The sequence below is a fragment of the Lagopus muta genome, chromosome 12, assembly GCF_023343835.1.
Source record: "Lagopus muta isolate bLagMut1 chromosome 12, bLagMut1 primary, whole genome shotgun sequence".
NCBI lineage: Eukaryota > Metazoa > Chordata > Aves > Galliformes > Phasianidae > Lagopus > Lagopus muta.
Window position 1 is genome coordinate 16909019 of NC_064444.1, and position 21719 is coordinate 16930737.

The following is a 21719-nucleotide window of genomic DNA, read 5'->3' on the forward strand; positions in this document are numbered from 1 at the left end:
CAGTGCAAAGCCCCGGGGGCTCCGCTCCTGCCCTCGGCCGGGCGTGCGCTCGCGGCACTGACACCGCGTTAGCTTTGCTCCCCAGCGCGTACGCGCCGACGCGCACGCAGGAGCGCACAGGCAGATTTCCATCGTTAGTCACCGCTCCAACTCCGCAAGCGGCTCCGCGGCCCAGCGGTGCTCGGGGCTGCGGTTTGGCTCGGGGCCGGGCTGAGCGCGGCGCCGTGCGGGATTCCCTCGGCAGACGGCCGTCTCGACCGCCCTCGGCGCTCACAGGCGGCTCCGCCGCGATCCCCGCGGGTGACGGGCCGGGCCGGGCGTGACGTCAGCCGCCCGGCGGCGGGGGCGCGGCAGGCGGACCTCCGCGCCGCCGGGGGGCGCCGTGGCGGACGCCTCTCGCGGCGGCGGCGGCGCGGACGCGCGGCGCCGTTTCCGGGTCGGCTGCGCGGCGCTCGGGGCCGGCCCAGGCTGCAGCCGCCGGCACCGGGCCCCGGCCTCGGCTCAGCTCCGCGCCCGCCGCCCCGGGCCGGCCCCGCCCCGCCCGGCCTGGCCCTGCCGCCGCCCGCCGCCGCCCTCCTGCGCGCCGCGCCCCGCCTCGCCGGCCTCCCGCGCCGGCCCCGCGCCCTCCTCCTCCTCCTGCAGCCGCCGCCCGGCGCCGCCATGCCCGGCCCGGCCGCCGGCAGCCGGGCGCGGGTGTACGCCGAGGTGAACAGCCTGAGGAGCCGCGAGTACTGGGACTACGAAGCGCACGTCCCGAGCTGGGGGTAAAGCGCCCCGCGGGGTCCCCTGCCCCGGCCGCCGGCCCTCCGCGGCCCACGTGAAGCCCCGGGAAGGGGTCGCGCCCCGGGGTCCCTCTGTGGGGAGCGGGGGGGGCGGGGGAAGCGGCGGGACGGGCCGGGAGGGGCGGCCCCGGGCAAGGCTGGAGGCCCTCAGCCGCCCTGCTCTCTGTGTTCTCCGTGCCCGCAGCAACCAGGACGACTACCAGCTGGTGCGCAAGCTGGGGCGCGGCAAGTACAGCGAGGTCTTCGAGGCCATCAACATCACCAACAACGAGAGGGTCGTCGTCAAGATCCTCAAGGTGAGTGTCCGGGCAGGGCTGGAGCACCGAGGCCTCTTGGCTCTGTCTCATCTTACTGTGATGGATGTTTGGGCGCTGGACGGTGGTTTGGGTTTTGGAGCTCCCACCCGCTGTTTGCTCCTGGCTGAAGGCTCCCCTGGAGGAGGAACGTGCAGAGCTCTGGTGTTGTTACAGCGCTGTGTGCTGCCTGCATTGGGCAACTGGTGGCTGGCCGTGCCTGTTGCAAACAGCCCAAGAAGGCCATGCCAACAGGAATGCGGAGCCTGCAGGGGAATCCTTCTGTCAGCCTGCTGACAGCTGGCGCGCAGCCGCCTCACAGCCCGGCCGCACGCTCCTCACAGTCTGACCCTGAGGTGCTCATGAAGCATGTAAAAGTTTGTATTCAGTGTTGCAGAGGATCTGTTACATGCGGGAAATGTCACCTTGGAGAGGCCAGAAATACCGTGAAAATCTGAGGGGATGAACACAGACCATTTGTTGCTCAGTGGGATCAATGGGGTGTTTTCTGGTGTGTTCATCCCCGTGGGTTGGGCTGTGGGGACCTTTCTGCAGCTGTATCAGGTTGTGGGTTAGGATGGTGTGGAGTTATCTGCTGTAAGACAAACCTTACTGTGGAATAGTGGAGTCACAGAGAACTGTGGTAGCCATCCTAGCAGCAGTCTGTATCAATGATCTGAGATGGGAGGTGTTTAAAAAAGAAACAACAAAAAAACCCCGAAGGTTACAGTTGAGGTGCTTTTGGTTTTGGCTTGGCTCACACTTGTGGCTGTCATTTGTTGGACCAGCAACATGTGTCACTTTTTTGCCAGGAGCACGTGGAACCAGTTTCTGGTCAGGATGTATGAAGGATTCAGGCATGTGCTGATCTGCAACATTGCAGGGGGGTCTGAGCTTAACCTGCCTCTGCAGCCAGCGAGGCTGGCAGATTCCTGGGACAAGGGTCTGCAGGGCTGAAGCCCTGAGGTGTTTGCTGCTGCACTCTGATAGCATGGCTCGCTGGTTGGCTTTGTGATGGCTTTCCTGCTTCCACACTCACTTGCAGTTCCTGCTTCCTTGGGATCTTTCTCGGCTTCCAAGGGAGCTTGCCCTGCTGTATGCAGCTCCTAGGCAAGGAGTGATCTCCCATCCTGACTGCTTCTGGGAGGACTGAATGGCAGCCCTGCCTTGGTAGCAACTGAGGTAGTGTTCAGTTGAGCCCTCAGGGACAGCCCCAGAGCTGAGCCTCATGGCAAGGCTCACATGTTCTTGCTGAACTCTTCTGGTGTGCTGCGGGGGCCTCCTCTGCTTTGGGTGCTTTATGTGTTTGTTTTCGTTTTCATGAGGTTTCTGCTCTGAGAGAGTAGCCAGTGCAGAGCTGGACTTGATGGCAAGATGGCTCATAGTTATGTGGGAAAACTGCACTTCATGGTGCTGTGGAGCCCCTGGTTGTCTCTTTGGGTGTGGTATGTTGAGAGTCCAGGCCTTGCTCTACACGAAAAGAGGCACCATGAGGCAGAGAGGCTGCAGGGAAAGTCATCAGAAATATTCCTCGTTCCTTCTTAGCAGCCTCCCCTGGAGCAGTGCTGCCAAACTCTGTCATCCCCAGGGAGCCCATCAGCACAGAGCTGTGAGTCAGCCAGCCAGAGTCATCGGAGGGTGGCTGGGTGCTGCTTCTCCCTGCGGCCTGAATGTGTTGCCACCATGCTCCTGCTCCGCAAGCAGGGGATGAGCTTGGCCCTGATCTGGAGTTGATGGTGTTGCCACTAGTTCCCTGGCTCCCCCCACTTCTATTAGCATGCAGGCAGCATTCCGGCGAGTGAGCAAGGGAAAGTAGAAAGTCCAGATAAATAGATGAACTTTCTTAGTGGAAAGTGGGTCAGTGAGAAGTGAGCTGCAGAGCACTGTTGTATAGGTTATGAAAACTTGCAAAGTGTGGCAATAACAGCACTGTGATCTGTGGAAAGTGCCTCTGGTTTCCTGTAGTGAGACTAAAACTTAATTGCAAATGTAATTACATGTATCTTCGGTCTTAGCAAATAGGCTGGGCGTGTCTGCTGCTTGTAATTCCGGCTGGGTTCTCTGAGGTGGGAAATGCAACCAAATTACAAGGTTCTGGGCTCCAGGAGGGGTGAGACAAAGGGAGAAAGTGTTGCTGGTGGACATGGCTGTTCAGCATAGTTGTTCTTTGCTATTTAAGGCTCATGGAGAGAACAATTTCTGTTATGTGTTAAGGGTGCTCTTAGCGTCTGTGCCTCATCTGAAGTGACTGCTATCTTCCCAGCCTTGCTTTGTGAAGCGACTGGTTCTTAATGAGCTCCAGCTAACATGAGGCCTTTTTTGCTCCCCTTCTTCAGTTGTTGTACCTGAACATCTTGTACCTTCCTCCAGAGAGGTCAGGAAATTTTACCACCCTTTCACAGATGCAGAAATGAGCCACAGATTTCCTGTGTGACTTTGGGCAAGTCCCTTAGCCTCAACAAAGCTGAGACTAAAGCATGGGTCCCAGCATGGTGCTGTGCGAACAAGATGAGCTGCTCTTCCTCTTCTGGAGGCTAATTGCTTTGTTTATTCAAGTGCCCTGTGACGTCTTCAGCCTTGGACAAGGCTGGGGAGCTGATGGCTTTGATAGGTATCACAGTGCCCCAGGCCTCTTGGTCTTGCATCAAGCACGGTGCCCCGTTTCCCTGGCATTGCCTTCATGTGCTGCTACCTGAAGTGCAGGTCCAGGTGGAATCCTGTGGGAAAATGGGTTGTGATCATGCCCCCGGTTGTGGTAATAGCATACATCAGCAAAGGAGCACCATTAAGATCATACAGATGACTGTAATGTTACCATTTCTTGGGTCAAGTGCCTTGCTTTGAGAATGGGATGTTCTTAGTGCCACTTATTTCCAGGAAACTTCTGTAGCTCTTTAAGAAAAAAGCAAACAGAGCCAACAGATTCCTTCTCCTGCTGCTGCTGGATGTCAGGTTGTGCTGTGTATGACAGTGCTTGCTAAGCAGCGGACAGCAGCCCTGATGTACCCTACAGATGCCCTGACAGCATCCTCCAAAAGCAAGGCAGAGGGCAACTGCTCAGCTTTTCAGCCCGTTCAGAGAGTAAAGATTCTGCAACAATAGAGTCATCTTGGCACGGCACAGAGCACTCAGTGCCATACACAGCTGTGTGCCCCTCACAGCCATAGAGCATGGAGGCAGCCTGCAGCTGTGCCCCGTGCTCTGCAGCTGGTGCAGTGGGCTCCTGTGGGCTTTTTGATCTGGCTGACCATGGTGCAGCTGTGGGCACGCTTCTGGGCGCTTAGGGGAGCGCTGAGCCAGGAAGAGGGGGTGTGTGTGCTTTTGTGTCTTGCTCGTATTGATTTGATGCTCATATTTGGCTTCTGGGTTGTTGGCACCTGGCATTCCTCTGCATTTATGAAAGAAGCTTAAGACATCTTTGTTTTCTGTGAGCTCTGTACTGTGGGTGGCTGTGGTGGGAATGCTGTTGTTAAGTCACCTGGAGCTGGCCCTTTACAGCCATTCCCTTGCAGTGAGTGTGTTCCCAGGGTGGGGATGATGACATCCACACTGCCAGCTCTGTACAGGGGTTGTTCCACTCGCTGCACACACGTATGTGTTTACGTACAGCTCATTTGCCTGAGACCCAGTAAGCCCAACTATGGATTTGTCTCCATAGTTGGCTGCTATCAGAAAAGGTGAAACAGGTGAGGGAAAGGGCATAATTACAAGGAGAGGGATTGGAGGCAGTGCAGGAAAAGCCCCTTTCCCTTTGGTGGCTTTAGTCCCCCCGTGCTGAGTCCACAAACTGGAACTTTCAACCATGTCTGCAGTTTCACAGATGCATTCTGGTTTGTTTGTTTTTTTTTCCCTGTTCTGTGCTCTGTGAGCCTCCAGAGCCACCACTCACACCTGGGGCTGCAGCAGCATCCTTTTGTGCTGAGCTCAAATTGCTGCTCCGGCAGCTGGAGAGCCATCTGAAGGAGATAGCCCTTTGGTTCTGCTGATTTTTCTTCCATCTCTGGAAGCTTCAGAGCCCTTGTATATTGGTGTGCTCTGGGTGGGGGCTGAAAGGCCTGCTGTGCTGCGTGCAGAAGGGATTGCACAGGGCAATGATTGACCCTCAGGGCTGGAGCTTTTGCCTGCATCACTGCCCTTCCATCGCTGCTCCAATCCTGCTCCTGGGAGCTCTCTGTGCCTCTCACTTCTTCTGCATTTGTACTCACTGAATCAACTCTTCCCGGCCCACTTCCTCCTCTGGCAGGACTGAAATGAGCCTTTTTGCAAGAGAGCAGCACTCAGCTCTGCTGTTCCCAATGCCAGCTGCCCACACCAAGCTTGGCGCAGTCAGTAGCATGAGCCCAGCCCTGTCTGGAGCTGGGACCCCCTGGAGCAGTACTGGTAACTCCCACAGCTGTGTTTGGACGCAAGGAGCTGGTGAGCAGCAGAACAGCAGCTCCTGTGAGGAGGAGGGTGAGCCCTAGAGGGCTGTTCCAGGGATGCGCTTTGTGGGAGGAAAGGCATCCTCAAAATCCTTGCTGATGTGTTCTACCTAAACTTGAATCCAAAAGCAAAAGTGCTGTAGTAGTTTCAGGGTGGGTCTGTTTATTGTTTGTTTTTGCCTCTTGTAAAATTGATGAGCAGCTCGGGAGAGGAAAGTTTAAATTCTGGTACTGGAGTTGTGAAATGCAAACATCTCACAGAGTATTAACACAAGTGGGCTCCTTCATTTTCATCGCTCTTTTGAAAATGATTATTTGGTTTCCCAGCTGATGTCTGACAAAATAAGCAGTCCTGCTCCAAAGGCAATTTTCCTATTGAGCAATTGCCATGGGGCTTTATAGGCTGATTATTGTGATCTTTTCAGTACTTGCTAGGAACAGATGAGCTTCTGGAGCCTCCATTCAAACGTTTAAAGCCTGTCTAAGGATACTGCTGGTCCTGGGCTCTGTGTGCAGAGACCTGCCTGCTGCTTCATCGCAGTGCTGTGGTGATTCTGGGCTATTCAGGTTTGGTGGGCAATGTGTAGAGCTTTTTTTTTGTTATTGGGTGGTGGGATAAATGACTCTTGTTTTTCATGGATCCATATCTTTTGTCTGCTAATCCTTCTTCCCTGCTGTGCTAAGGCTAGTTCTTTTCAGAGCACCTTCTGTGACTCCTGCAGAGCAGCATGGATGCTTCTCAGCTTGCAGGACACATGCACTGTCTGCTTTTCACGAACGGAAATGAATGCTTTCAATTTAACTTGGATCTCACATGTCTTCCTGATTACTGCTTTTCTTGCTAACTGTGGAACTTGGTTTAAAAAATGTCCTCATTTTGCTTGAATTCAAGCGCCAGGTCCCCAGCTTGGTGGAGATGGCTGCAGCTGAAGAATGATAGATGTGTGCTCCACTTGCTGCAGAAACAAACCAACAGTTGATTAGCCAGGCACACATCTATTTGTTCAACGCAGGAAGTGATGGTTGCAGTATTGAATCTGAAGGTTTATTTTAGCAAGCAACACTAGTTCTCCCAGCTGATGTTTGCTGCAGCTAAACTCCTTGCTTGCTTATACTCCCAGAATGTGACCCAGGATCTGGTCTCTGTTACAGAGCAGGCTTTTCTTCTGCACTTACCTGTCTTCAGAGCACAGCTTACCCCGTGCCATTTCCCTCCTGCACCCTGAGCCCACCCCCACCACTGCCTGTCCTGCCCTAGCTAACTTTCAGCAGGTTGAAGCAACCACATGGTTGGGAGAGTGGGAATCCTCCTGCAGAGGGTGCCTGGCTGGAGGCAGGGCAGGTGAGGGGTCCAGCAGGACAGTCACCATGTCACTCTGCTCTGCCTGCTCAGGCACTGGGCAGCCACAGGCTGTATGTCCCCACTGTCTGCAGCCATCTGACTTCCAGCTTGGCTGAGAAAGAAAGCAATTTCCTGGGAAACTAGGAAATTGTGCTAGGCAGTCAGGTTGTTCTGAGGGTGCTGCTGCAGTTGAAGCAGTTAAACCCCACCCAGTGTAGACATGGTTAAAATGAGACATGTCTTTTAGCCTGGTTTCCTATGGAAACGAGCCTTATGCAATCCTGCTGTCTGTCAGCCTTCTCCCCCTCCCCCTGGCTGGCCAATCCCAACTGACTGCAACTGTTGAATTCCTATGAATTTCATGGACATAGGTGCTAGCACAGAGCACTGGAGTTTGCTTAGAGCCTGTCTCACAAGGATTGACTCCTATTGGTCACTAGGGAATCCCAGCTCATAGGGAAGCTTTGACATGCCTCTACCATGGGAGAGCGGATGGAGTTGGAGTCTGTATCTTTCTATAGTGCTGTCTCCCAAACACAGGCTGCTCAAACTCAGGTAATGGTACCCAGGTGGCTCCATGGGAAATACCTCTCCCAGGATGTGATTGAGCCATGCAGGGCATAAGCTGCACAGAACACTGCTGTTCATATCGTAAAACAGCCTTAAATCAGCGCCGTTCAAATACTCTGACTGCAAGGGCTGCTGTTTTAGGAGCTTTTCCTGCTGGGAGAAGCAGATGGTTGGAGGCCATAAGAGCTTCGCATTTAATCCGTGTGTGTTTGGAGTCAACACCCTTGGAGAGACGGATCGAGTGACTCTGAGAGACAGTTGTAGCAACCCAGGCTTAATCCTGTGCTTTGGAGGATATGTTGCTGAGGGCCTGGGTTTTTGGCAGCGCTGCAGGATGGGGATGGGATGGCAGCAGCAGTGTGCTGGAGTGGTTTGCACCAAAGTCTTTATGTTGCCAGGTTGGATAGTGCAAGAGCCCAGGCTTGGAATTGCTTATTGTGGGAAAATGGAGCTCCAGTAGAGTGCCTGGGTGGCAGATGGTGCTTGTGGTTATGGCTGCAGTGATGTGGGTAGGGGATGGCATGTTGCTGGGTAGGTTTGTGGGGAGAAAGCTGTGCTGGAGAGGCAGCAATCACCACCGCTTTCTCCTGCAAATCCAAAATGGGGAGTCCTCTGCTCCCTTGCATTGTCTGCAAGGGAAACTTTGAGGCAGTAACTGTTTCTCTGAGGCAACACTTCTTCGCCCCGTGGCATCTCTCCCTCCCACATCCCTATTTCTGTAGTGGTTGAAAGCTGATGGCCCTGCGGGCAGTGGAGCTCACAGCTGGGTAAAGCAGTTCAGCCATGTGCAGCAGCCCAGACCGAGCTGCTGCTGCAGTCCTCCAGCCCTGAAAAAGGTGGAAGCGCACAGAAATGGTAGGCTGGGGGGAAGATGTCTTCTTTCCCTAGAGGAGTGGTGGTTGCTATGGAAGGAGGAATGGAAATCTCTGAGGGATGTTGTCCCTATGTAACTGATGCAGAAGGCCCTTGAAATAACTGCAGTGCAACGGAGAAGGTCTTTCAAAGCAGGCAGTGGGTTCCCTTGGCCGATGGCACAGCAGAGCGGCTCTGAGGGATGCGTGCAGGAGTGTGCTGGCAGCCAGGCTGCTCCCTCCGTGAAGGTCCTTGGAAAACAGCTTGTGTGTGCATCTGTCTTTGCTGGACGAGCAAATAACTGAATTATGTCCTCTAATTCCACCTTGGCCTTCTGGTAAGATCAGTAGATGTGGGCGATGTAAGGGTGGTGTCTGTCGCCACGCTGACGTCGATGAAATTAGTCTGTAATGAAGCATCTCCAGCTCAGGTTCAGAGACAAAGCCCTCATTCCTGCTGCCTTCCAGCCCTGCTCAGGCTGCCTTCCCGTGTCTGTCTGGCCTTAGGCTGGCTGTGTCTCAGGATTGCCCTGCGCTGTTTCCTTGCCCCCTCCCCAGCAGAACCTGCTGTGCATTGCTCCAGCACTGGCAGCTGCGTGGCCTTGCTGCCATTTTCCACAGCGGCTTTATGAGGTGCTGACGCTCCCTGTACATAGCATAGGTGTTATTTTTGGCACTTTGCTTTGGACTGAGATTCTCATCTTTTGGCTGGAAGGCCTAGCTCCTGCCTTTCAACTTGGAGGAGGAGAGGAGGATTTGAATCTGAAGGCTGCAGCTACCTGGAGAGCCTCGACAGACAGCATATTTTGCCACTTACATAAATGCCATATTTTCTGACTGTATAAAAAGCTTTGGTTCCTTCTCCCACGTACGTTCCTTTTAGTGGTCTGAAACCAAGGGCTGTCTAAAGTGGACGTGAGCTGCCACATCACTCTGCAGCCACCACCAGAGTGTGGGAGGCTGCAGCGGGGGGAGGCTGCTGAGTTCTCAGGGCTCCTCGTGCCTTGGACAGAAGGTCACTGTGGAGGTGCTGACTTCTTGTCACTTGGGTAAGGTGACTCTGACCTCTCCTTACTGCCCTCCTTGCTGAATGGCCACCATGCTGGATGGTGAACGCTTCAGAAAGCTGAGTGACTGGAATAGAGAGTTTCCCAGTGCAAGAAGTTTAGTCATCTTTCTAAGATGTCTGTAGCTTTCTGTTAGGGTAGCAGAGGTGCAGGAGGAGCTTTGCAGGGAATGAGGACTGCTGGAGCCAGCAGCGGTGTGCAGCCAGCGATGCCCATCCTGGTCTCTGGCCAGGGCTTAAATAAAGTCTCACTTCGAAGCTGCTGCAAGCTACCTTTCCTTTCAAGCAGGCACAGCTCAAGTTGTCTTGGGAGTGGATGGGTTACAGAAATGGTCGTTCCTTTGCATTGAAACGAACCGCTGGATCAGCAGAGTGTGAAAGCTCTCCCAGCCTTGGGAGCAGCTGTTCTTTGTCACTCCGTGCACCGTGATGTCCAGAGAAACGCTTACTTTGCAAAGGGAATTCCTGGGGCTGCATGGGCTTGAGTAGGAGTCAAAAACTGTTTAAAATGTCTGTGTGCTTTGAGAATCATCACAATGCATAGATGCAATGGCATGCCTTGCAGCTGGGTCCCTGCTCTCGGGGTGGCTGTGAAACACTCTTTCACAGAGCGAGGCCCAGCAGCGTCTGAGCTTACTGGAGGTTGTGTTGGAAAGCCTCGTGTTGTCGCTTCAGTGCATTACAGTACTTCAGAGAAGTGCACTTGGCCACTTGGCAATAAGAATTAAAAACATAAATGTTTCGTGTTGAAGACTTCATACATCAGGTATGAAGCTGCCCTTGCTTGTCTGCTGTCCCTGAACGCATAACACACAACTGCCATGTGCAGTCCACTGTGCTCTGAACCACAGTTACTGGAGTCACAGTGATGTTTGTCTTGAATGGCTTGACTTCCCCTGATGGGTAGGAAACTTGTACTTACAAAAGGGAAATCCTCACTCGTTCGAGGTGTCTGTCTTCCTTTTGAAGTTAAAAATGTTCCATAGGGAGAGCAGGAGGAGGGGAAGTTGTGGGGTACAGTCAGAATATTGACAGAACAAGTCAGTGTGAATGTCTGAAAGGACTCTCACTTCTAATTGCTTTTGTCTATTTAAGCCAGTGAAGAAAAAGAAGATAAAACGTGAGGTTAAGATTCTGGAGAATCTGCGTGGTGGCACCAACATCATTAATCTCATTGACACTGTCAAGGATCCAGTGGTAGGTGCCTGTGGTGTCGGTGGTGGGCTTGCCTTCCTTTTGGTTGATAATGCACCAGATGAGGTTCTTGTGTCTCTCCATGGTCCCCAGGCTGTTCTACACACCTGGGAATTTCCCTTGGCTGACCAGAGAGAAATTTTGTACCCTCCAAATTTGCTATAAGAAAGCAGAAACCTCAGCCTTCCAGCTTCTGATACCTGGAACATAAACGTTTTGCTGGGCAATTAAGCCACTTTTCATCCTGCTTGCTGTCCTGTCTAGTGACCAGAGGTTACATCCTCTGTCTGCACTGCCACAATGACCCCATTTGCAGGAAGTTTTCTCTGAGCAGCAGCTGGCGGAAGGCTGTGATTCCCAGCTTGCTAGCAGCCATGGAGAGGAAACGATGCTCTGTAGTGTTTGTTGGCAGTCCTGGCTGACCATCTTCCTGCTGCTGACTGTGAGACTTCAGCCCCTGCTGACACCTTTTTGCCTTGTCTGGTGCATTATCTGACTGGGGGTGTTGGGGCAATGCTGTGTTTTAAACCATGACACGCTCTTTCTCTCAATCTTGCAGTCAAAGACCCCTGCTCTGGTGTTTGAGTACATCAATAACACGGATTTTAAGGTGAGTCTGCCTGGGTGTGGAGGGGGGAGGCCTCCCATTTCTGTTGAAGTTGCTCAGTTCTTGGGTTCTCAGATACTCCTCAAGAGCTGTGAGGGGAGTTTGGGTCTGTTCCCCGTATCAGCTTCACCTTCTTTCCTTCATGTAAATGAGAAACTCGTGAAGTTCCTAAATAGGCTGCATATGAGAAACAGTAGAGGGCTTTGTGTGTTGAATCTCCTCCTGTAAGTTCAACAGGGTAGAACTTCTAACTCCCCTCTCAATTCACTAATCGCTGCTGTGCTATATATTCAGCCCAGATGAGTGCCCATACTGTGATGCTCCGTTTACAGCAGTGCAGTTGGTGGAGCAGATTACAGCAGTTTGTGCTAGAATCTTTCAGACCTGAGAACCATGAGGTGGCTGAGGCTGGAGCAGGTCTCCTGCTGCAATGAACCTGGTAGCAGGGGGCTGAGCAGTCCTGGCAGCTCTCTGCTTGCCCAAGGCTGAAGCACATCCTGCTTTCTAGGAAGCTCCAAGTGGCATCACTCCTTTCCAAAGCTGGAAGTCCTTCTGTCTGAGTGCAGCTACATGTGCCTGGGCTGCTGAAATGCTTCTGGCTGGCAGGGTCAAGATGATACACGAAAGGAATATACCATTAGCAAACAAACCTATTTTGAATCTTGTGAATCTTCAAGTTATTGTCAGTGGTGGAAAATTAATTGAGCAGTTACCATTAGAAAGCTAGGCATCACCTCTTCCTCCAGTGCTAAGAAATCTCCTCTGTTTCATATTATAGGACAGTGCTCTTTTGCTCCTGTCTGTGCTAGCGTTATGAAGGCATGCATATTCTAGAGTGCGGCTTCACCAGATGCAGCCTGGAAAGGGACTCTGGGTTGGTGCTGGTGGACGCAAGGACAGACCTTGCGACTGCCTAGAGCTGTCTGCACTGCAGGCCTGCATGCTGCGGGGCAGCACGTGTTGTTTTCATTTCCCTGGAGTTTGTCAGACAAGGCGAATCTCACCGTGCGCAGCGAGAGCTGCAGCCATTCCAGCGGTGTTCTTAGTGCTCCTTCATCTCATCAGAGACTTATTAGATAGGCTAGAACAGCAGTCACTTGTAGGAGCATCTGCCCTGACAGCTCTGGGCAGGGAGATGAGCGTTACCTCCAAGTTAGCAGCCAGGAGAGGAGTTCTTTGTGCTGACCTTCGGGGCTAATTAAATAGGCTTGGTCTGTCTGGGCTTTGTTGGCATCGGCTGGTCTGCTGCAGCACTGTGTATGTTGGGAATGTGCCCCTTTCCTTCTCCTGGTGACTCAGGAACTCTCAGTAAGGCAGATTGAGGAAGTTTTTAACTTGATGTGTTGTTCGTTCTTAAACTTTTTAATGTATGACTTGAGATGAAACAGGTCATAAAGGCAGCAGCACATCTTGCTGGAGGTCGCTTTTTGTATCCCAGTCTAAATGCCTTTACACCATTCTGTAGTGTCCTTAGAGGAAAACTTTGTTGCCAGAGATCCCTTTCAATAACTGAAATGTGTTCGTGAGATAGAGCATTAAATAATGACTTGAGATTGTGGCCATCAGGGACTGACTGAGAAATGCCAGGCTTAGAGCATGTGCTGAGAGCTGGGCTGAAAGCTCTTCCGCAGCTGCCAAGGCAAAATGGCCATGGCAGAAGTAGCAGTACTCAGCTCTGACTGTTGCATTAGAAACAAGTGGATGATTTTGCTGCGGATCGTTTCTAGGCTTCTAAGAAAGATCCTGACTGTTCAAGGATGTCTGTGCTTGTAGCTGTGCAAGTCCAAGACTGGAAGTATTGATGCTTTTGTCCTACGTGATCGGCGTAGAGCAGGAATAACTTGTCTTGGGAATGCAGGCGTGTCCCCCAGGGCATGCAGGATGGCTGCTTATGTTCAGGGCTTCTTTGTAACCCAAACTTCACCAGCTTCATGTGGGGCATGCGGGTTGTTCTAGCCATACTTGTGTGAGCTGCTCTATTTGGGGGGCTCTTCAGGCTGCAGCTGGCTGACGGACTGCAAAGCTGCAACTGCACAGGGGCTGGGGACACCTGCACAGAGATTCCAAGGCTGTCTTCCTTTGCTCTAAAGTGCCAAGCAGGAAGCACAGAGTAGATGAGAACATTTGTGTTAGGTGTCTCTACATGAAGCAGATGGAGAGCATGCAGAGTCATCATCCTTCTGTTGTCCCTTTTGCCCCAGCATCCTGGTCTCCCTGGTGGGAGGGACCTCTTCTCATTTTGGGCTAGCTGCTTCTGATCTACCTGTCTCTGTTCTGACTTCTGGAGTCAGCAGTACTGGTGAGAGCCATACTCAGCAATCACTGCCAGACTGAGCCACGGCTACAGGCAATTCTAAGCCATCAGTGCAAGCTGTATCCCAGCAGGTTTGGCTATTTTGACATGCTGGTATAGACAGGATGCTGACATGATACTTCTGTAGGTCTGACTGTTGTCTGAAATTACCTGGCGGGGTCCATCCTAAACCTGCCTGTTCTGCAATCATGGGAGTAATATTTGGAGCTAGAATAAATGTATATTGTGCTGTGTGAGAAAGGCAGCTAGTTGCATGCAGCTTCTCTGCAGACCTGTTGTGTTACTTGTCATCTGGGAGTGCTCCAGCTACCCACATTCATTTGCCTTAAAACGCAGCCGTGCTGCAGAGCCGTGCAACCATGTCAGTATGCATCAGTGAAATTAGAGGTCTTTCCCTAATTGGTTTCAAACGTGAAATGAGACATCTGTCCTTCAGCCACCATAAGCTGTAACTTGTAAAGAGGGATGCTACCTGCAGCAGCCTTCCTCAGGTGCATTGATGCTGCCAGGTGAAGCTGAACCCTGCTGGCAGAGCTTGGCCCTGGGTCGTGCCTCACAGGGCCACGTGTAGCCGAGTCAGGGAATGGTGCCCTGCTGTAGTTTGTGGTGATGTTGGTTCTGCTCCTTGCTTGTGTGATTCATTGGGTTGCTCACAGGCGCTAGGATCATCCCGGCTCATGAGAATAAAATAAGCTTGCACTCTGGAGGCCATTTAAGCTCAGCGTGTGTAAGTGACACTTGTATGCTGCCAAGAGCTGTGCTGAGGATGCTGGGTTAGTTTGAATTTGACCCTAAGCATGACAGGATCATGAGGATCTCGCCTTGCGCCTGGAGAGGATCCAGGGACAGAACAGCTCTCTTGGAATGTGAATTTCAATCCCTTGCTGTGAGATTCTCCCGGAGCTGCCAGGTGGTGCCCTTGATGGGCAGTCAGCTCTGATGCTGATTCAGGCGGTGATTTCACTGAACGTGAGATGATCCTTGTTTGTTAGAAAGGACAGAGGGGCCCAGTCCTACTGCTCTGCCATGGATGTCCTTCCTGGCCCAGCTCCCCTCTCAGTGCCCCAGTGTCTCCTTGCTTTCACCAGACAAGAGCACAGCCTGACAGGGCTGGGTTGACACAGCTGCCAAGGTTGGATACAGAGCAAAAGGCAAATCCAGGGATCAGCTGTGACCTGGTGTGGCAGCAGCAGGAAGATGTAGCTGTTAGTGACTGCGTTGGTGGCCCAGTGGAGGTTGAGGTGCACCCTGGATCTTGGTTGTTTCTGCCTCATTGTCTCCTCAGACAGACAGCTTGGCAGTCTCCTGCTGGAAAGGAATTATGACAGGTCTGAATGATCCCAGTGGCTTTTCATGGGAGCTCTTGCCTCCTTTCTGGATTTCCTACTGTGTAACCCTGGCAGATCTGAGCCCAGGATGGCCCTTGGCAATGGCAGTGTTGACTGGGACATGGAAAGTGTTGCTTATTGGAGGCAGGTGGGGTGTAGGAAATGACACTAATACAAATCTGGAGTATTTAATTTTATTTCTCTCTCTTTTTTTTTTTTTTTCTCCCTCCCAAAATCTATTTCAGCAACTGTACCAGATCCTGACAGACTTTGATATTCGGTTTTATATGTATGAGCTGCTGAAGGTGAGTGGCATTGCATATGACAGCTGACACAGAAGCCAGGAATGAGAAAGGCAGTAGCCAAGTTACTGGGACACTACTATTAAGCACTTACCTCTCTTGTACCCAGCGCAGAATCACAGAATCCATATTTTATATCCAGAGAAGGTTTTGGAAGCGATCTGATTGCCTGGCGTGTTGCTATCAGGCATTAGAGCCAAACTGGGGATCGTGAGCCACCTCTGAAGTGTCTGATTCCCTGGGGATTGTTCTTTGCCTGCGAAGCATTTGTGACTGCTGGTGGCCAGGTGGGGCTGGCCTTCCCCTTCCTGTGTCTGTAGCACTGGTGGGTTGCAGTGAGGACAGGCTGCTCCCTCCCAGACAGAGCCAGTGCAAGCACTGAGAGGAAAGTACTTTGTCCAACCTGTAGAGGATCTCCAGTGCTGCAGATTCCAGGGCTCTAACTGCCCTGTTGGTTGTGAGGCCACAACACATTGCAAGTATATTCCTTGTGGCCTTGCTGAGATTGAAGCCGTTGCTTCCTGCTGTGGCAGGGACACAAGGACAGCGTTACTCCCTGGCAGTATGTCTTGCATATTGAATGACTGCAGGCTGTGCCCTCTTCCTGTGGCTCTGGAGGTTTCAGTGCACCTAATGGATGGCTCTTCCTTCCCCCTGTGGTCAACAAAACATTCTAAACTCCTTGCTTGAAGGAACAGCTGCATGGGAGGAGTGCGTGGTGCAAGGTCATGGAACTGAAGAGCTTTTGTGCTTTCGTGCCTTCAGACTCTAAGAGCGGTGTCAGTTTTCCTTGTGTGCCATCACCTGCCTTTTTGTGAGTTCTGGCTTAAATGAGCAGGGTAGAGGTGATTATCTAGCTTAAGTGTTTTTTGGGGCACCAATGGAAAGCTTCACTGGAAGGCTATAAAACTGTATGCACATAAGAATTGTCCTCTTCTGGGAAGAAGAGTTCTTCTCTTGTGCCCTAGGAAGCACAGGGCTGCCCAGGCTGGAGCTCTGGGCCTGCTTCCAGGTGGGACACCACTCAGGATTGTGCTCTCCCTAGACCACACAGGCAATATGGGTCCAGGAATGCTGTAGGACAGGAGATCAATACTGTTTCATTGCCAGCTTGCCATGTGCAGTGTAAGAACTGAAAATGCCAGTTCCTCCTTCTTCATGGACTGGACAGTTTTGCTCCTTGACAAGAACTGTCTTAAATTGTTAATGCTGTGCTGTGGCTGCATGGCCGTATCTAATCTCTGTGTATGTCTGCCAGGCCCTGGATTACTGTCACAGCATGGGGATCATGCACAGGGATGTCAAACCCCACAACGTCATGATAGACCACCAGCAGAAAAAGGTATGATGGCACCAGGGCTTACGAGCAGGGCTTTTCCAGTGGAGCTCAACACTGCTGCCTCTGTACTCGTAGCCAGCCCAGCTGTGCTTACCCCTCAACCTTTTTTATCTGCTCCCATCCATTTACATCCATGTCAGGAGGTGGCCAGAGTCCTGCTGGGGAGCACTACAGTTGGAGGCCATGGTTTGAAGGTTGCTCTCCTCCCCAGCCAGCCATGCTGCGTGTCTTTGCTGAGGGGAACAGATCTGGGCTGTTAATCTGCCTGGGGAGGTGTAGTGGTGGGGTGCAGAGACTGTAGATGGAGGAATAGTGGCCTTGTATGAAGCACATGTGGGTAACTTTATCTAGGATTAGATGAGCTCCTCTCGTAGTGCAGCCTGCCCCCCCCTTACTTCTGGCACCTGCTTGTTAGATAAAAGGAAATGTTTGCACCAGGCTTACAGCCATGGGAGTGGGCAGCACAGGGAGCTCCCCTCCCTGCTGTGGTGCCTGTGCCTCTCTGGGCGTTGTGTGTACGTCTGGAGGGACTTGGGATTTCCAGCAGCAAATGAGTTGCTGGTCCACAGGATCTCACTGTGTGAATCAGCAGTGGTTACCAGCTGAGGTTTGTAAGGAGGGGGAATCTCTTACTAGATCTGTTGTCCTTCAGTAATGCAACTGGTCCTGTATCTCTGTGGCCACGGAGGAGACAGTCTGCCTTGCAAGATGTGGTGTGCCATCTCCCATCTCCTTTCCTGCTGCCAGCCCCCAGTTAAAATCAACGCTGCCTTTGGCCTGGCCCCTCTTAACAGCGGGACAAAACAGCTGGGCTTTGCCTGTTCCCTAGTATGCAGCATCCTGCCTGCTGTGGCTTGTGGCCCTGGGATGGAGCCAGTCACCCAGCAGTGGTGGTGGTGTTTGGGTGTGGGAGGCAGAGGAGCTCTCTAAGCTGGGGTCTGTCCTGCCAGCACCGCGTGGTGACAAGGGGAAGGGAAGAGCACTGCTGAGAGCATCTCCTGTCCTCAGAGTGCCTCCCTGCCACCGCCCCGGCCTCCATGCTTGCAGCATGGGATTGAGAGGCTTTGGCAGACACAGCTTTGCCTAACTTGCTCGTACTGAGGCTCCTGACTCTGTGTCTCTTTATCACATGTTCAGCTGCGGCTCATAGACTGGGGTCTGGCAGAATTCTACCATCCAGCTCAGGAATACAATGTCCGTGTGGCCTCTAGGTACTTCAAAGGACCGGAGCTCCTTGTGGACTACCAAGTAAGAGTCTGCCTCCTCCTTGCAAGCCAGTGATACTGCTTGTGCTTGCACTTTGGCCACTGTTGGGTTGTCTGGTTTTGCCTGTCAGGGCATTGCCTGGGTTGGAAAGAGGCTTGCTGTGAAGTGAAAGGCCTGAGGTTGTCTGCTGTTGTTGGGGAGCCAGGCCGTGGGGAGCACGCCTTTCTCTTGTGATGGCTTCTCCTTTTTCCCCTCAGATGTATGACTACAGCTTAGACATGTGGAGTTTAGGCTGTATGCTGGCAAGCATGATCTTCCGAAAGGAGCCTTTCTTCCATGGACAGGACAATTACGATCAGGTAAGGACTTTGGTACCTGGTTTATCTAAAGAGGCACCTGTCACCAGCTCATCTGCATGTGTACAGAGGGGAGATTCTGGGAATGGGAGCACCAGGCTGGGAGGATGTTGCTGCATGCCTACTTGAGCCATCTGGGCTTGAGCAGCACTGCCTTATGTAGGACACAGTTTTCTGTGTGTGTTGCAAAAGCAATGTTCAAGGAAGACATTCTCTCTGTGAGGCTTCCCAAAGAAGAGCTGTTACAATTTGGGCAGCTCTGTCTCTGCAGGACAGTACCTAGTCCTATTTGTAGACTTCAAACCAGAAAGAAGACACAAGTTTAATAGCAGTTGCTTCAGCAGAATTTGTTCCTTGTTCCTTGATGGTTTACTCTTTTGCTCTCTCTCAACCTACCTTTTGTTCCAGCTGGTTCGCATCGCAAAGGTCCTGGGCACAGATGAGCTGTATGGGTATCTCAAGAAGTACCACATAGAACTGGACCCGCACTTCAATGATATCCTGGGCCAGTAAGTGGACAAGTGAAATGCAGCCTTTTCTTTCCTTGTAACCCAGAGAGAGATGAACTGAATTTCCATCTGGAGGACTCTTATCCAAGGCCTGCTTTGATATTCTGTATCACAGTGCTGCTCGCTGGCCTCCTAGCAGATCACTGAAAGGCAGGCTCTTTCTTTTTGCCTCTTCCATGACCCATGAGCCTTCTCCTGCTTTTCTTGCTTGTTGACATCCTAGAAATGGAGATGTGAACACTGGAGTTGAGTGTGGGTTGAGGGGCTCAAAATCTCCGATGATGTTTCCTAAAAGGACCAGAGGCAGATGGGATGGATAGTGAGGACAGCCTGTGTGAAGCTGGCTGGCAAGCCAGAGCACTTCTGGGCCCGAGGGTCTGTGTGTCTACTTCCTGTAGACAGAAGAGGCTCTGCACTACGGTGCCTTTCTCAGACTGTGGACATCCATGCAATCACGTGCCTAAATAAGAGGGCTTTCCTCTCTTTGGCAAATGCTTGCTAAGCAGTAGCTTCTGCAAGAAAAAGATGGAGGCTGTCTCAGCTGTAGCAGTTTCTTCCCAGAAGTGCAGAGTGGTTCTGCTGTGCTGATCAGAGCTGGGTGGTAACAACAGGTCCCTTTGCAGGCATTCTCGGAAGCGCTGGGAGAACTTCATCCACAGTGAGAACAGACACCTCGTCAGCCCTGAAGTCCTAGACCTCCTGGACAAGCTCCTGCGATATGACCATCAACAGAGGCTGACGGCCAAGGAGGCGATGGAGCACCCCTATTTCTGTGAGTCTGTGCAACAGTGGGGCCAGCTGGGATGGAGAGAGGGTCTTGGGGAAGTTTTGGCTCCCCATCCTGCCAAAGGCTTAGCAGGTCTGTGAGTTTTGAGGCGGTTTCTCTGAAAGGGTTTGCCGGGGTGGAGCTTCCTCTTCATTAAATGCTGTTTCCTCTTCCTCCCTGGTCTGTCTCCTGCAGATCCAGTGGTGAAGGAGCAGTCCCAGCCCAGCTCGGAAAATGCTGTGCTCTCCAGTGGCCTGACAACAGCACGATGAAGACTGGAAAACGACGGGTAACTCAAGATGTTTACAAATAAAAGCAAAACCTTCGGTCACACAGTGAAGGGAAATGAACCAAGGACCCCCCCCTTTCCCTCCCCTTTATACTCGGCAGAAATCTAACCTTTGGGGGGGGTCATAAACCTCAGTTCCTCTCTGGTGGTTGTGGTTAATGTAACTCTAACCCTGTGGTACCAAAGCCCTGGGCAAATGGTCTTGCAAGAGTTAAACATGTAGTGATATCCCCAGGGCTCAACACAACTGATTCTGGTTCACATCTCTATGGATCCTTCTCTTCCTTCTCTGTCCAGCCTTCCCCACTGTGCTGGTGGGGACAAATTGGCCGTTCCACCATCAGTCCTTAGCATGCCTCTTTCTTAACATGCCTTTCTGACTTGTAGACTCTGGGTGAACCAAATTCAGGCTGGGGGTCAGCAGGTGCAACTCTGCTTTGAGCTCCAAGGCCTACTGCTCACTCTGGGCTTGAATTTGGCCTTTGAATCCCAGTTTTAATTGCAAATGCCAGGGCGTTGGGGGGTGGGGGGAGGTTCGAGAAAACATAGCTCACAAACCCAGCAGCACCTCGGGATTGGGCTGGAGCATTAAAAATAAGGCACTGATTTGAGTTGCAGGGGAAAGGTGAGATTCCCCCCTCTAGGTGTGTTTGACAAAGGCTCCCTCTGAGGAGAAGCTCAATAGACCTGCTTTGGAAACTTGTGAACGTGAGGGCTGCTTTCGTGGCAGGAGAGGGGAGGGACTATCCAGACTTTCCCACCGAGCTCAGGAGAGTCAGAACTGCAAGACTTCTTGTGATAGGTGTGCAACCACGTACCTCATGACGTGGCTCCCATGAGAATTCGTGCCAGACGCAGACTTGTGCCGGAGCGCAGCTCTGGAGCGGTTCAATCCAGCGCCGCAGGACAGGGGAGCGGAGCAGGGGCCTGGGAGGAGAGCATGGGGTGGGGAAGGATCAGCAAACAGCGGCGTGGTCTGTCGGGGAGGGGGCTGTGCAACTACTGATCCGGGACTTGGGATCCCATGTAGTGTTCTAACGAAGTCAGCCACTTGTTGAACTCTGGGGTGCCGATCCTGTCGCGGGGGGTGGGGGGTTTGTCTCGCGGGTTCTTTCATCAGATCCCTGGATGGCTTTATAGCCCCACGATTCACAGTTGCCTCCTCTACTTGTTCTGTGTGTGGTTTCATCAAGTGGTTCTGGTGATGCTCAAACCTACAAGCTGGAGATAGTGTTTTCCCACCAGCACCTAAACACAGAATTTCCTTCTGCGGCATTGTCGAAATAGTTAATTTTTTATAAGGTTGCAATGTTTCTATTTGAAACATCTGTTTACATTCCATATTCCAATAAAGTTCTATTGGCATCGATAGCAGGTCAATCCATTTGTATAATTCACTGAAACCAATAAATATCTATACGTCTGAACGTCTGCTGCCTCTGATCTGTGGGATAGCCAGAGAGCAAAGAGTTGAAGGGACTGCTTCCTCGTGCAGGTCAAGTTGGCTTTTCCACCCCCTCTCTGAATGTTTTGGGATCCCTTAGTCACTGGTTTCAGGTTTTCCTGCCCTCAGCCCTGATGCTCACACTGCATTCCTGGGGCTGCAGAGGACGTGTGAGCTGTTGGTACAACGTGGGAGTTGGCTGTTGTGTGTTTCCAGCTCTCTGTCCACCTGCCCTGCTCCAGGCTGCCTGGCCTGAGAGGTGTGGGGCTGTCCTCTGCTAACAACAGTGGGGTTGGTTTGGGATTTTGACGTTCATTTCAGAACTGTTTTAAAAGAAAAAACTGTTGAATTGCTCTCTTGAAGTCAGAAAAGGGTATTTCTTGTGGTTTGTCCAACTTGCAGTGGGGAAAACTTGCCTGTTTTCTAGCTCTCGTGTTAACCAGTGCAGAAGATGCACGAGGAGAAGACAGAGTTTGCTGGTGGAAGTTCTGTAGGTGAAAGACATTAATACAGTGCTTGACAGTGTCCAAACCTGTTGAGGTTCTGAGTAAGGAAGTGACAATTCTGTCAGTCTGAACTATGAACAGAAACGCTTTCTGGATACATTGAAGCAGAGGAAAAAAATATGCTCCTCCTAGCAGGTGGTCTGAAATGGGGGATGGCTTTCCCTGGGCCTGATGACCTGAGACACCACAACAACCTGCTCTACATCTCTGAGCATCCCTACACTGTTCCTGGGG

The 21719-nt window shown here is 52.1% G+C and overlaps 1 protein-coding gene across 3 annotated transcripts; it reads left to right on the forward strand.

Annotated features, from left to right (window-relative positions):
* The first annotated feature begins 614 nt into the window (after positions 1-614).
* CSNK2A2 (casein kinase 2 alpha 2) lies at positions 615-20962 on the forward strand. 3 transcript variants are annotated; one of them, XM_048958459.1, is made up of 11 exons: positions 616-764; positions 967-1078; positions 10421-10522; positions 11079-11129; positions 15014-15073; positions 16329-16412; positions 17547-17657; positions 17873-17974; positions 18380-18480; positions 19104-19252; positions 19442-20962. In XM_048958459.1, exons 1-11 carry the CDS (start codon positions 661-663, stop codon positions 19516-19518), a joined length of 1053 nt encoding a protein of 350 aa, XP_048814416.1. In that variant the 5' UTR covers positions 616-660; the 3' UTR covers positions 19519-20962. The 3 variants fall into 3 exon arrangements, with proteins under 3 accessions (XP_048814418.1, XP_048814417.1, XP_048814416.1); XM_048958461.1 differs by lacking the exon at positions 17547-17657 and having other exon boundaries at positions 615-764; XM_048958460.1 differs by lacking the exon at positions 15014-15073 and having other exon boundaries at positions 615-764.
* Positions 20963-21719: the final 757 nt, after the last annotated feature.

Bases quoted from the DNA above. Each gene is read 5' to 3' on its own strand.
- CSNK2A2 (XM_048958459.1), top strand. From the start codon at position 661: ATGCCCGGCCCGGCCGCCGGCAGCCGGGCGCGGGTGTACGCCGAGGTG. The intron at 1,079-10,420 runs GTGAGTGTCCGG...TGTCTATTTAAG, and splicing joins TCGTCGTCAAGATCCTCAAG to CCAGTGAAGAAAAAGAAGAT. The intron at 17,658-17,872 runs GTAAGAGTCTGC...TTTTCCCCTCAG, and splicing joins AGCTCCTTGTGGACTACCAA to ATGTATGACTACAGCTTAGA.